At 46.8% G+C, this 15,072-nt stretch overlaps 1 protein-coding gene across 1 annotated transcript; it reads right to left on the reverse strand.

Moving 5' to 3' along the window:
• Window positions 1-201: 201 nt before the first annotated feature.
• Window positions 202-12,028, reverse strand: TMEM200C (transmembrane protein 200C). Its single transcript, XM_032421380.1, has 2 exons — window positions 11,658-12,028; window positions 202-8,782 (listed from the first exon to the last, which is right to left on the reverse strand). Exon 2 carries the CDS (start codon window positions 8,686-8,688, stop codon window positions 6,781-6,783), a length of 1,908 nt encoding a protein of 635 aa, XP_032277271.1. The 5' UTR covers window positions 8,689-8,782; window positions 11,658-12,028; the 3' UTR covers window positions 202-6,780.
• Window positions 12,029-15,072: the final 3,044 nt, after the last annotated feature.

A 15,072-nucleotide genomic window follows, 5' to 3' on the forward strand; every position in this document is an offset into this window, starting at 1 on the left:
CATAAATATATCTCTATGAAGAATTTATTTAGTGGCTCTGACAATGAAACTGCAATTGATAATATCTGTTGAACTTTATGTGCAACAGAAAGTGCTTTTGAAAAATTCTCACTTTCGTAGATTAGAAAAAAGAATAAACACGTTTTGTATTTTTGCCTTCACTGTTTTAAGCACTAAAAAGATTTTGGAGAAAACAAATGTGGAGAATTCCAAAAAACAGAAGAATACTATTTTTTTACTTTAATAGAATATTTGTATTGAAAAGTAGATTTTTCGAGGCAGGAGATCTATCTTTTAGTTGGCAGCTGTGTAGATAAAGAAATATTAGGCTGCACTTAAATAGTGCCAAACCATTATTCTGGCTGAGTCTGGCTTCAGTAACTACCCCCAAATCATTGCCTGTTTAGAAATTAGAAAGCATGGTCTTTTTGGTCCCAATCCATAAAGAATACTTGTATATCTCTTGTACACATTTGCAACAGGACAACTAGGCCTGAAGTAATCTTCACTTTTGCCAGGAACATGGGTGTGAGAAAAAAATCCAAATGGGATGCTTTATTAACAAAGATAAATTATTTTTGATCTTATATAAATAATGTTGCAAATTGACATAGAAATACATTCAGTTATCATGTCTAGATTCTGTAAAAGTGCCCTATAGCCTGCCAAAATATCCTCAAGGTGATGCTGTTTCCAATCCTCACAGCACATGGATCAATGCAACATTATCCAGCATGCCAGAAACATACAAAGCATTGACAAGTGGTAGATTCCCCACCCAGGTTTAGCCCTTTATACCACATCTAGAGAAATGGTTTCCAGCACTTGAACATTTAAATTAAATTGTTATTTTAAAGCAGTATATAATTCGGCAAAAATCATTCTTACTCATGAAGACAGTTTAGGTCCAATGAGAATATGGTTTGTTCTGATACCTTTCAGTAAAGAATTCTTGCTCATTGAAGTCAGCTCCAAATGGGGAATAATTAAATATCTAATGGTAAAGAATACACATTTTGAGCATTTTAATGCCCAAATCACTTTCATCTTAATATATGTTTCTACTACTTATAAAAGGAGATAGATGGATAGGGTTTTTGTTGTTTTATGGGTTTTTTTTTTTTTCGAAGTAAACATGTCACTCTGAAATTGTGGGGATTCTAGGGAGAAGTCACGTATAAGTTGTCTTATGAAAATCTAGCTTGCTGAATTGTGTTTTGCACCCATGTAGTTGCTCATGCTGATTCCACTGTTTGACACACCTTTCCCACCTTCTTGCACCTGACTGACATTTTCTGCGTTTCTCAAGATTCAGCTGCAGGGCCCACATCATGATACTCGTGATACTTACATTCTATTGAAATTATTGGTTGTGTGCCTGGGTCAAGAAGATCTGCAAGATCCTGTGGTCTGGAATGGTGTCTTAACGTTTCATCCTTTCCACCCAGCACAGTGCCTACCTGACTTACAACGGGCAGTTAAAAATGTATCTTGAAAAAGAGATAAAACAATTTAACCCAAAAGGAATTGTGTACTTCACCGAAAGGGCAGCTGCTTCAGACAAAGCTGTTTACTCCTAGAGGTGAAATGATTTTCTTTTAAGTTATGTCTATGAAAAATGGAGTAATAAGGCAATTAGTACATAAAACAAAGCAATGGCCAGAGACCTACACTAAGACAAAATATTTTTTGACCTGCCTTGCTTCAATTGACCTAATACACCAGTTATAACTGATAACTGGCATATTTTCTTTCTTTGAAAGTATAGACATAGCTTAAAGATACTCAAATTTCTCAACGCAAAAGCAATTCTTTGTAAATTTGCCCGTGAGTTTCCTCTCCATTATTGAACATAATTAGATGTTTAGCAATTCTTAGAATCAAGTGGATTTGTGTCAACAACACAGTGTTATGTTGAATTTCTTAAATATTAAAAAATATACAAATTAATGTCCAACCATGCATTTGCTGAAAGAATATTTTCTAAGGAATAAAAGTTACCATAATGTTTCATTTTAAGACACTTATCTACAAACAAATGATCTCCAAACCAAATGACCACGTGCTCATTTGTGAAACAAAAAAAAAGGCGTGTGACTTTAATCTAACTTTATTTATTTATTTTTTCCACAGGATTCTCTTTTTCTTCCATCTCTGGGTCTGCTCCCCATTTTCCTCCCTTGTGTTTGACAGCCAACCTTCTTGCCCTTAGTGGGCAAGGTCTGAAGCAAAGGTCAAGCTACACAGGTTATTGAGACAGGGACAGGTTTCATGATATTCCAGGTGAATCTGCATAAGCTTTTTTTAAATCTTTTTGCTGGCAACATCATGAGCAGAAGAAACTCTGTACTTTTAGCAATGAATGAGCCAACCATCCTGTTTGTCCACCGGGGCCATATCACAGGCTAGCATGATGGATGGGGTGAGGGTTGGGAGTCAGTTGAAAGTTGAATAAATATATATTTTCAGATGGTAGCAACCCCCGGCTCAGGGGTGAAGGAGGAATTCCCAGGATGGCAGGCATTTATAACTCCTACTGTGGCTCATGCCCATATATAGACCCACCACCAGCCCAGTGTTTTCCTGACCTCATAAAGAAATAGATGTCACATATAATAAGGAGCTCATCCGGTTTTGGAGACTGGCAGGCAGTCTTTGACTAAAGTTGTTAATGCACATAGACCCCCCAATTTGTAGTGACTTAATATAAAACACATATAATTTGCACCTCCATTTAAAGACACTCATTCTTTTTTGAAGGAAAAAACCTCAAAGATGATTTCCCAAGGATCAAAAAAAAAAAAGTCTCCAAATGCTTTTCAGAGTTAGTCATTCAAAAACTTAGTCTAAATATTCACCCAATGATTTTTAGACAAAAAAATAAAAAGTAAATAGTCTGGGTCTATAGAAAACAAACTCCACAAATATCCATCCTATTCTTTATTTGACTATAAAATTATTTATGTCTCTTGACAAAATCCTATTTTGTCTCTTGACAAAAATGCTATTTTGACCAAATATGAATTCATAGATTTAGTTTGTTCTAATTTTATGTTGCTGGAGGGCTTTTTTTTTTTTTAAAGTTCCTAAATTCACAAAGAGGAAATTTTCAAAACTCCGTCTTTAAAAAGAACCCAAAATGACTAAAGAGAAAACTAGTATAAAAAAAAACAACTTTTGTCTAAAAATGTAAATGGATCAACAGGCACTTGCCCCATGTATGTCTTCCCTGGAGCCTTTCTTTCAGGCCACTCCTCTGACAGAAAGGGTCTGGACCACAGGGCTAGCCTGGCCTTCCTGATGCAACCAGCCTCCGTCATGGAAAAGGAATACCCGTGACCTAATATAGCCATGGAAGCAGTTTGCGGCCACATTCGTAATTATATGATATTATGACAATGGGACCATAAGGGCCCATACCTAGCTCTCAGTAGTTTTACTTGCTATTGAGGACATTGCAGGGGCCTAGATCCTCATTTCTTAAGGTCTAATTTTTTCTTTCTAATATACTCAAACTATAAAGACTTCTCAGTACAGTAAGTTTATGGTTGTCCCTAGCAACTGAGTAGTAAATTTAGCCTACTAATTAATTTTCTGTATTTTGCCTTAATAATAACAGTTAACATTGACTGAAGGCTTATTTGTGCCAGGAGTGGTTCTAAGTTCTTTGAGTCTATTAGTTTATTTAGCCCTCATTTAAATAATTAATTCCATGAGTCAGTTGCTCTTGATTATCTCTATTTAACAGATGTGGAAACCCAGGTAAAGTGTTCTGTGCCTCTCCAAGTCATGCTTTGAGCCACTCTGCTGTGTTGCCTTATACTTTAGATTTTTAAACCTGAAATTATTCTGTTCGTAAAAAGGAAGGTCATACAAAATGGTTTTAACAGCTTAATTCTATTTTAAATAAAACTTTTCATGACTCTCCACGTGCCAAGCCTATCATAAATGCTCTACACAGATAGTAATTCATTGAATCTTCGGTCGGGTCCTGAGAGGGAGGGAGCATTATTATTCCCATTGTATGGAAAAGAAAATTGAGACACAGAGAGGCTAAGTAACTTGCCCATTGTCACCCAGCTAGTTCGTACAGGGTAAGGAAAACTGGGTGGTGGGGGAGGGGAGATGCATATGCCAACTGTTGCAATTATTTTAGCTTTCTAGTCCTACCACTGCTATTTGCCTTTGAATAAATTGTCCCATCTTTCTGATTCTTAGCAAACCCCATTTATAAATAACGCGGGGAGGGATTCCATGATCTCTAAGATCCCTTCAAATAGTCCTCTTGATTTGGGTACAACAAACCTTGCCAAGTCACATAGAGAAAAACCTTGTTTATGCCAGCCTGAAGCCTTAAACACAGATTCCAACTTTTAAACTAGCTGTGCATCCTAACACTTCTCTGCAAGTCTCTAAGAACAGTCTTCGGGAAAGGATCTAGCAGGAAGCGAAGAAGGTAGAAAATATTCTGATGGTCTCCAGAAATGCCAATTTTGGTTCTGCATCTGCCAACAGGTCCAGATAATCCTCAAAACTCTGTATAAATCCTGGCCCACTATGCAAGATAATGGAGAAGAGAAACTAGGGAAATTAGAAATTTGAGGGAAGTATGATAAAATAATAGAGACCAATGAAATTTAACACTACCTGGAGGTATCATTACACTTGCTTGTGACTCTTACTAATGGAAATTCACTTTTACTATACAGAAGAGCCAAATAAATTAATCCACAGCTTTAAGTGAGTTAATAGCTTAATGTAGATCCAATGTGGAAATAAATTAGGTCCTTTTAAATTGATTACAGAATGTCACACTAAATGGTAGATTACAAAGTATACTCACTTTGCAGTTGTATGTACAAATATGATTATATCCAGGACAAAACAAGTACCCTGAAATGAAGTGAAGCTTCTAGAGCTGAAGGCAATCAGAGAGATTATAACGTCCACCAGAGGCCCAGAGGGATTAAGTGATTTGCCTAAGGTTATGCAGATAGTAAGTGGATATTCCAGGTTTTACCCAGGCTTTCTTGAGCTCAAGTTGAAGGAAGGCTTATTCTTCTGCAGTGTGCATGCAGACAACTTATCATAATGATAATAATAATTACAATAACCATTTACCCAGTACACTGAGCCAGGTACTCTGCTCCCCTCTGTACATATAACCCCTTGCCCACCTGCTCGTATCTCTCTGAGGTCTGTCTGTTATCCCCATTTTATAGATCGAACGACTGAGACAGCATTTGTGACTGTTCAAAGTTATACAACTAGCAAATGCTGAGAGCTGGGGGTCTAGTCTCACTCCTGAATCTGTACTCTTTCCCCTAGACCCATTGCTTCACCCATGGGGACTAACATAACCACATCTTTGGCTCGTTTTCCTTTAAAATCAGTATTTGAGCCTCCTACAATGATAGTCTCATGCCCAAATGGTCAAAAGAAAGTAATACCACTCCTGACTTCTAAGTTCTCACATTCAAAAGAAGAGGGCATCAGAAAGGTACATCGTTTACTGTTCTTGAAGAGTAATTAATAATTGACTTTTAATAAAACCAAGTGTAAACAATCTACCAAATTATTAAAACATTACCTTTTTAGCCTATGTAGGCCATGGATTCAAGATCATGAACTTAAAATCAAAACCAAATAAGTCAAATCCAAGAGGATGAAAAGGGGCCATTAAGCCTGGTGCTCTGTAAATTAATACTTTGAGGTAAACTTAGAAGTATTATAGAAAATTACTATTTATTTAATGTTTCATTCTATTTGAAAGAGAAACTCCCAAATGTTCAATACTACCCTATATTTAAAAGTTAAAAATATACTGGAAATGGATGGAGTCACGATAGCACTGAGCACTTTGGGGGAGGATAGCTACAATCATAGTACAGTGTCATAGCAAAATATTTTAGATTTACCAGCTGAACTGTTAAATGTTTAATGTGTATTAGAAGCATTAGTTCCAAGGCAAAATGAAGCAATATTATGTTTAACTGTTTGTTTGGAAACTTCTTTTATTAAAAAAGATTTTAATAATGCTATATGCAATACAGGTGTGATAATACTCAATAAAGTATTGTGTAACTTGATATAGTGAACTTAGGAATGTAACAATCCATGTAGATGATGCCCATCCCCTCCTGCATTAGATCCCCTGGTAGCAAAATGTAAATACCCTTTTAAAAAATAAAGAGGCCTTTGAGCTGTTGGAGCAGAGTAGGGCGGGGCAAGGAAAGTGCTCTTTCCTGACATAATCTTTGCTTCTGGCTTTGACTTCATTTAGTAAGGTCAGTTCTCAAAGAACTTCGACAAACCCTTCTATGCTCCACAAAAGCACAGGAGAAGGAAAGCTTGTCATTCACAAGCAGCTATGGACAAAACCAGCGGCAGAGAACAGGGTTAGGGAAATGAGGGGGGAGAAAAAAGTTGGAGTAAAGTGCACAGTTACTGTCAAAAAAATATATTATTTTGATCCTAAGAAAATTAAGAGAATTTTATCTAATGAACTAGATTGCTGACCTTTTAATACATTTGGTTTTCATGGAACATACAATCACCATCGGACATAAAAGACTAGTTTGCTTTTAAAAAAAAATTGCTTGGAGTTATCTACAGGAATCTTGTGAACGCAATTCAAGGATAACATTCTGCAGCTCTTTGGGTATTGGATGATTTCCTCGGGTAAGTCCACAAGGAAATAGGGAAATGTTAAATTCACCAATTCAAATGGGCATTTCCCCAAATCTCTGACTCTTTTGCCCCCTCTCGCTCCTTCTTTTCCTAAATGCCAGTACTTTCCAGTTCTCCATCCTCTACCCCTGTTGCGTGAGACCGGGAAATCATGAAGAGTTTCTCCTTGTTTGTAAACTGCCTCTGCACCAGCTGAGGTGGCTGGGCCGCGGGTGGTGACCCTTGGCTGGGATCCTCCGGGGGGCTCTGCTGCGCCCCCGGGGCCGTAGCGGCCTCACAGTCTGGCCTTTCACGGGCTACTGTTTCCACAACCGACTCCAAAGAGATGCCAGCCTCCCGCGGCGGGGTGTAGCCCTTATTGCAGCAGGATGGGTCATTCGACTGGGAGCTCGGCGAGTCCGGCCCGGCTGGGGGTGAGTCCTCCAGCCGCAGGGGCGGGGAGGGGGAGGCAGCTTTGGCCAGAAGGCTCGAGTCCAGCTCCGCGCTGCGCGGGGAGGGTGGGGGCTCGGGGGACGGTGGCGCCCGGTAGTCCGGGAGCCCGCTGGTGCTGCGGCGCCGCAGGGCCGCGTACCTGCCGGTCCTGGGCAGGCGGCCACCCTGCCCCCTGGCGGTGCGCGCCGCCGCTGCGCCCTCGGGCTCCTCCAGCTCGCTGGGCGCCCAGCGCGAGCCGCCCGGGGCACCGCGGAGGTCGGTCAAGCTCAGGTCGAGCTCGCCCCGCGGGATCTCCCGGGAGCCACGTTCCCCAGGCGGCCTCTGCCAGCTGCAGCTCGCGCCCTCCGCGTCCCCGTCCCCATCCCCGTCCCCGTCGCGGTCCCCTTGCAAGGGTAGTAGCGCGAAGGCGCTCAGCGAGGAGCCCACGAGGGAGCTGGCGGTGCTCTGGCGCCCCCAGCTCTCGCGTGGGCTGCAGGGCGCCGGGCTGCTGCTGCTGCTGGCGACCGCGGTGGTGGCGGCGGCGGCAGCGGCCACAGCGGCGGCGGCAGCGGCGGCGGCCCGGCGACGGCTGGCCACGCCCGAGCGCTCGCGGTAGATGCTGTACACGGCCTCCGCCAGGTTCGGGGGCTCCCGCGAGCAGCGCGGGGACGAGACCAGGTCGGGCGGGGACGCGGCGCCCTTGGCCCCGCCGCCGCCCCCGCCCAGCACGGCAGGGTGGGGCCACGAGCCCCTGGCCAGCACCGCCGCCCCGAAGGCGTCCCCCGCGCTGCCGCCGCAGCTCCCGGGCTTCAGCTCCAGGCCCCGCGACTGCACGTAGCTGAGGAAGCCGTTGAGCGGCGGGGCTCCGGGGGGCGCCGAGGCGGGGGCGGAGGACGAGGAGGCGGCGGCGGCCGCCGCAGCCGCTGCAGCCGCCAGGTCTTTGGCGCGGAGGCTGTGCACGTCGATGACGGTGGAGTAGAGGTCCCGCAGGTTGATGATCTTGGTCTTCTTGTCTCGGTTCTCGTGGAGCACCGCGTTGGCGCAGATGAAGAGGAAGATGCCGATGCCCATGATGAGGGGCCCGAAGACCTTGAGTTTGTCAGAGTGCAGGTATCCGGAGAAGATGCGGAAGAAGAAACCCACAGACGTGGAAGAGGACGAAGGGCCGGCGGGCCGCGCTGGAGGTGTGCTCCGGGGCGCGCCCATCAAACTAGAGTTGACACCCCCCGGAGTCCCCAGGTGGCTCCTGGACCGGTTTTTGCTGCCACTGCCGCCGCTACTGGCCGTGGTCGGGACGCGGTGGCCGCTGCCTGCGGCCGGCAGCTGCTTACCCCCTTCCCTGTTGGTCCCGTTGGCCTTGGGCCAGTAGCCCACCACCGCCATGGCTATGCCCACCAGCAGCACCAGGATCCCGCAGAGGGCAATGAGCCCCGAGATGGAGCACAGCTTTAGCTTGCCTTTCACCACCACCACATCGTTCTTGCGCCTTTTCTTGGCTTTCCGCTTGCGCTTGGGGACCTGGGTTGGGGGGCGGAGGGGATCCTGCTTTCTGGCGGAAATCCTCAGGAGGCCACCGGTGGCGATCATGGTGAGCCGGTGCCGTGCGGGGCTAGTCTCTGTGGCAGAGGCTTGTGTAGTGGGGGCGCCAGCTGCCCACTAGCTGCTCCGCCACCTCCTCCTGCTGCAAAGCAGAGGAAGACAGTCAGAGGGTACAGGCTTGGCTGCAGCAACATCCCACGCTCTGCAAACGTCCCGCTTCCAGGTCCCACCACATGTGTACCCCCCACCCCGGGGCTACCCACTAAGCGAGGTGCCGCCGGATGTAGGGGCCAGGGGGTGGGGTAGATGGATTAGGGCTTGAGAAACCCTGTTGCAGTCATTGATAGAAGGTGATAAAACAATTTGAGAGAACGCCTTCTCCCCCCCCCAACCCCCTTCCCACGCACTCTGTAGGTGATATTCCAGCATCGCTCATTTCAAACCTTCCCAGCTGGCAGCTGAAGGAGTGCTGACCGTTAGTAGGAACCAAATGTGGGGACTCAAAGTGGTGGTTGAGGATTTCCCTGGCAAAAGCCTTTCCCTTTGTCCTATGGGAATCAGAGGATTGCCCAAGGGAGCTGTACAGGAGGTCCAAGTCCCTAAGCAGAGGAATTTGTCAATGTTTAGTCACTAAAACAGTCACAAAAGTTACTATTTTATAAAGACAAAAGCAATTTTCATCACTGGATGAAAATTAAAGGTCACATACTGGCAGGCAGACGGCTTATTTACTGCAGAAAATTAATAGGGAGTTCATTTCGGGGAGAACACCAGAACTACGTCAGTCTTCTGACAATAAATCCCTTCACAAAGTTGTCTCCGACCTATTACTGTTCCTGCAGCTAAAGGCAAGCAGCATTTTTCCTCATCTCTTCTTGCAACATCTGGACAGCTTCTTGGGGTGGAATATTTAGTTTTAGGTAACTGGTTATGTAACTGAGCTCTTCCTTCTGGCCTCCTCTCCTCCCTCAGAGGAACTCCCTTAAAGGTATCCTGCTAAATCTCATCAGGGACTTTGAGAAGTCCCCTAGAATCTCTAGGAGAAAGATTTTTTTTTTTCCTCCTGTGGAAAAATTACAATCTTGAAAAGAAAAAAAAAAAGACCAACCACTCTGCCATAATAGCTTTCTGACCCCTTATTAATGTGCCAACAGCACTCTTCAGAATCCTAATATTCAAATGAGAAGGCAATTAACTAGGTATAGCAGTCCACATAATAATGATGATTTGTAGAATGACATCTCCCCTAAGTGAGAGCTTGTTTTCTTCATCTTTCTCTCATGAGGTCATTTTTAAGAAGGGAAGGTGGCAACAATCAATGCACTATCCTATAGGAAGTTTAGTAGTTTATAATAAAGCCTGGTAGGTAAATGCACAGATGTGTCTTTGTGGGTATCTGTGAGCTTCTAAAAATTTCAATCCTCCTGGATCCCCAGAGTAAAACATTTTCTGTTCCATTGGTTGTGTTCCCTCCTATAATAGAGATGCTAAAATTAAGGGCATTGTATGAATTTGAAAGGTTCAGATATCACTCAGAAGCCTTTTGGTATTTTATCCTTTATGAAATAATTCATGTTTTAGAATAAATTACCCTTTGAAAATGTGGGATTACTTAGGAAGAATTTTGCTTTTAATTGGTGCCTGGGTAAAGAGCTTTGGCCCTTGATCCCCTCCATTATATCAATACAGGCAGGATCTTTTCTCCACTGGTGGAAAAGCAAACCGTAATCAGCTCTTTACAATGTTTGCAAATCAATGTCTCCTTGGAACTTAGTTGGTTTTCAGTAAAGAGAAATACTAGGTAGGTTAGAGAGGGGTTAGTAGAGAGAATACATCTATAAGCCTTTAAAATTTTATTTTAAGAAGAGGCTGCACCAGTAAGTACAAACAGATTGTAAAAAAAAAAAAAAAGAGTAGCTACTGTTCATCTGTCACCCCCCAAAATAAGCACATTTATTGTGTAGTTGTAACATAGACACTGCTGTTTTAAGTGATCCCTAGACTGCAGCATCTTTAATGCAATAATCTGGAGATCTGCAGTTATTTTAAGGATTCAGGATCCAGACATTTTAGAAAGAAACCTAGACTCAGTTGGCAGGGTGGCTCTCCCAGAAGAGAGAAGGGCTAACATTTTGTTGGGCACTGATAAGGTGCACCAGGATGCTGAGCATCTTTGGGAAAGAAGGTACCCACATGCATTTCTCCTTAGTAAGGCAGCTTCGGCTCTTGGCAGACAGAATGTAAGGAAAATTGGAATGGATTTCAACAATCGTTTACAGATCTTTAAAATTAGTTTAATAGCTAGTAATTAACTCCCTAGTTTATTATTCCTTCAGCTCCCTTGAAAGCTGAACTCCTTTATAATGTATTGCCATCTGACGTGAAATACTGACAAAAGTCAGATGGCAAGGAAGACCCACCTTCGAGGCTTTTCTTCATACATAATGAAGGGAAACAAACTTAGCAGTCGAGGTTGGCTGACCTCGCAATTTACTGCCTGATGCTGGTCTTTCCGCGGTTAAGGAATGGAGGATGGGGGAAGCAAAGGAGGGATGTCTAAAAATACAACTGCTTCCAAGAGAGACATTCAAGTTCTCGGCTCATGATGGATTAAGCCCCACTCAGCGTCTGAGGCTCCCAGCCCACAGGCTGGGAGCGCCCTGCCCTGCCGGGGCTCAATCCAGATCCTCGACCCGCACTCCCTAATGGGCAGGACAGCGAACCCCTTGCCCTGCTATTTGGTCTGCTTATTTATGTTGGAGTCACATGAGTGCAGCCGCTGGGAGTCCACCTCTAGAAAGAACACAGGCAGGAGCGAAGTGAGGGCAATCCTGAGCTCGCTTTTTCTGGGCAGCGCATCCCGTGCAGCCCGCCCAGGAAAACGACTCTCCCGGAACAGCAGCCCGGGGCACCGGGGCTCCGGGCCGCAGGGGTGGGGAAGGGCAGCTCGGGGGCCGAGGGACTCACAGAATTGCTCAAAATGGCAGCACTATAAGCAAACAATATCGCTCACTTACCCGGGAAGGCTGGGGCAGCTCCGGGCCGGCGAACGGGCGCTCGGGCGACACAAAGGAACCATGGAGAAACTTTTTCAGCCCGAGCCGACGGCGAGGCGCAGGGACAGCGCCTCGGGGCCCACCAGCCGAGCGCGGCTCAGCAGCCCAGCGGGGGCGAGCGCCCGCTCCAGGTTCGCAGCCCCCTCCGCTGCCGTGGCGGGAGCCATTTCCAAGAGTTTCCAAGAAGTGTCAGGTCTTCCGCAGCCCGCATCCTGCCTCGGAGCCGTCCTCCCCGCCGCCGCTCCTCCTGCGCCTCCCCGCGAGCCCTGCCGCGGCGCTCCCGGGCGGGCCCCAGCGCCTCTTTTGTGTGGCTGCGGCGCGCCGGGCTCCGCCGGGTGGAGTTGAGCCCGCGGCGGCGGCGGCGGCGGCTGGCGCGGCTCGGGGCGGCCGGACTCGCGGCTGTTGCTAAGAGACTGGAGCCATGACACAGGGAAATTGCGGCAGGATGGCAGTCGGTACCCGGCCCGACTCTGCTGCTCGGGGGCCCACCCGCCCCCCGCCTCCTCCCAGGCACTGCTCCACCCCACCCCCCGACTCCGCGCCGGCCTCCCCGCGCTCCCCCCACTTCCTCCGCAGCCCGCCGCCGGTGCCTTCGGGGGGAACCGCTTCCCCGAGGACCAGGAGGCGCGAGGGGAGGCGGAGTGTGGCGGAGCGGGGTGGAGGGGGGGGGCGAAGACCGCGAGGGGCGCGAGGTGAGGGGCGTGGGGCGGGGGACGCCGGCGGGGAGCGCTGGGTGCGCGCCACCTCGGCCTCGGCCTTCCCCGCCCCCGGGGCGCCCCGGACCACCGCCCGCCTTGGCTGGGAGCTTTGTTCTTTTCCCTCCAACTAACTACCTGTCTGAGCAGCGGGCCGGAGGGCGCCCAAAGGAAGGGGCGTCACTCCCGGAGGGTCTCCTCGCCAGCGTCCGAAGGGCGCTCTGGGGTGCGAGAGGGGGCAGTGTCCGCGTCTCCCGCCCTCCCGCCCTCCTTTCCTCCCTCTTCCCTCTCCTCTTTTGTTGCCTCCACTCTCGGACACGACACAGCCTGGGCTGTTTCTCCCCCTCCCACTTGGGAGTTTGCGGTGTGGACGTACAGCGAGCACAGTAAGTTGTCCCCCAGCGAACTCGGGCCGGCTGAGTGGAGGCTCCCCCGCCGCGCTGAGCGCACCGCGGGCCCCGGGGCAGCCAGTGTGTGATGCCCTCGCGCCCCAGCGGAGCCGGGCTTTGTGACCGGCCTCCTCGGGACCGCCGCGTCTCCCCGGCACGCGGGGCAGCTGGGGCTCAGCGGAGATTAGAATCGGTTCCGGGGCGCTTCCTTGGGCAGCCCCTCTTGCTCCCACCCCGTGCGGTAATCAGCAAGCATTAAAAGGAAAAGTGTTAATTCTCCGGGAATCGGGTTAGGATCAAAGACGGGGAGGTGGGGGTAGGGAGGATGTCCAAAGTCCCTACGTCATTTTAAAAATGCGAGAGGTAGAGAGAGAGAGAGATAGCCTGTTTCCTAGCTCATCCCTGTCCTCTCAACTGTAAAGTAAAAGTGACAGGGAAAAGAGAATTTCAAAGTGGAATTTCCCCACGGAGTATTGAGAAAGTAAGAAAGATTTTAATTATCTACTGAAGTGAGGCAGCCAGGATTCAGGAAGAAAGCAAGAGAAGAGCAGAGGAAACAAGCGCTGTCTGAACTTTGGGGTGCAGACAGAAATCTTATGATGGTGGGGTGGAGTGGGTGTTGTCTATGCTGAGTTTTGCTGTTTAAGGATCCACAGAATCCCCACAGGAGGGCTTTGCTGGCCACAGTTCCAGTTACAAGAATGTTCCTCCCTAACACACACATCCTTCACTTGTGTTTAAAGCTCAAGCATACACTTTTCAAAAAGAACAATAAGGACACAAACATTTACAGATGCAGTGATATAAATGTGGGCCATGTTATATGAGGTGGGGATGAAGATGGTGGGGAGATGGGAGGGGATGAAGGAGAAATGTTTCCTAAAAGGAAACTCTGCACCTGCCTGTTTGCAAGGTGACCCCTGTCACCCTTTTCAAGCAAATAGTGAATCTGGGTGATGATCAGGGTGTTCAGAACCCACCTCTTTCCACTTCTCTATTCCTGCTCAGATTATGAATGCTAGAAAACAAGCCATATAAAGGGAAAGTTTTAAATTCCACATCAGATTGTTTCCTTTTAGAGAAATCACTGCAAAGGAGAAATAACTAGGTCTAGCTGTCATCTGTAAAGGTTTTTTGGCTCCAAGCTTCCAGATTTCTTGAATCTCAATAATAATCTGGTGTTTTGTACAGAGACCGGATCTGAGATCTCATTTCATTACACAGCTGGCTGCCAGGGGCCATGGGTGGTACCTCCTCTCCTTTGTGGGCCTCTGTTTCCCAATCTGTATAAAGAGAATAATATTGCAGAACTTCATTAGGATTTTAGAGGGATTAAGTTATTAACAGTTTCTAATTTCTGCATAAATTATAGTCATTGCACATTTAAAACTCACTTGAGGGATCTGGAGAAGAAAAGAATCCTTTTCTAGATAAACAGGCCTTGGACATAGCTAGTTTTTTTTTTTTTTTTTATGTTGATGACTACAATAAGATTTATGGTTTATTACTTAGAGGCTTCCTTCCAAACTGAGCTCTTTGGAACTCTGAGCTGTTCTATTTAACCTGAGTGTTACCACCTTCAGTAATTTTCTCTGTTTTTAGCTCAGGGTATCAGAGGAAATCAGACAGATCCCATCTGTTTCCAGAGGAGTCCTTTAGCCTCTCTGTAATAATAGAGTATCAACATACATTCCTAGGGGTTTCTGAGTTACATAGAGTTACTTTATTTGCCCCCCCTGGAGTTATTTTCCTTCTGATTCCACTGGCCATTTCAGTTGGGATGATTTCTGGGATTGTGGGATACTAAGTCCCTGCTAAGGACCAAAGGGCTAAGACTACCTAATCGTGATCATTCATTAGTGTCTCAAGAACTTGGAGCTCAGGACAACATTTGGAACATGTTGTAGTCAGAGAGCAATGAAGGTTTGGGGAAAAAAAAGAAGAGGAAAAAGATGAGCTTCATTTAGTTGGATTAAACTGTGACCTCAAACCTTTCATTTGCTCTTTCTTAAAAACAATCCTTATGTAATTTTTTTCAGTTTCATAAATTATTCACAACCCATTTGCTTCCCCTGATCATTTCATCAATGTGGCCTGGCTCCCCGGCCTGAGCTCCCAGCGCTGCCGAGGGGGAGCCGCTGGCCGGCCATGGGTCCACTGAGACCCCTCTGGGTCTCCAGGAGCCTGCAGGTGGAAAGGGTTGGCTTACCTCAACAGTTCAGCAATGCCAACCTCTCTGCAAGCCCCACTGTCACAGATTGCTTGGGCTACAGAAACAGAGGTAGTTTAGTT

The sequence above is a fragment of the Phoca vitulina genome, unplaced genomic scaffold (genome assembly GCF_004348235.1).
Source record: "Phoca vitulina isolate PV1807 unplaced genomic scaffold, GSC_HSeal_1.0 scaffold24, whole genome shotgun sequence".
NCBI lineage: Eukaryota > Metazoa > Chordata > Mammalia > Carnivora > Phocidae > Phoca > Phoca vitulina.

Coding starts and splice junctions, on each gene's coding strand:
- TMEM200C (XM_032421380.1), bottom strand. CDS start 8,688: ATGATCGCCACCGGTGGCCTCCTGAGGATTTCCGCCAGAAAGCAGGAT.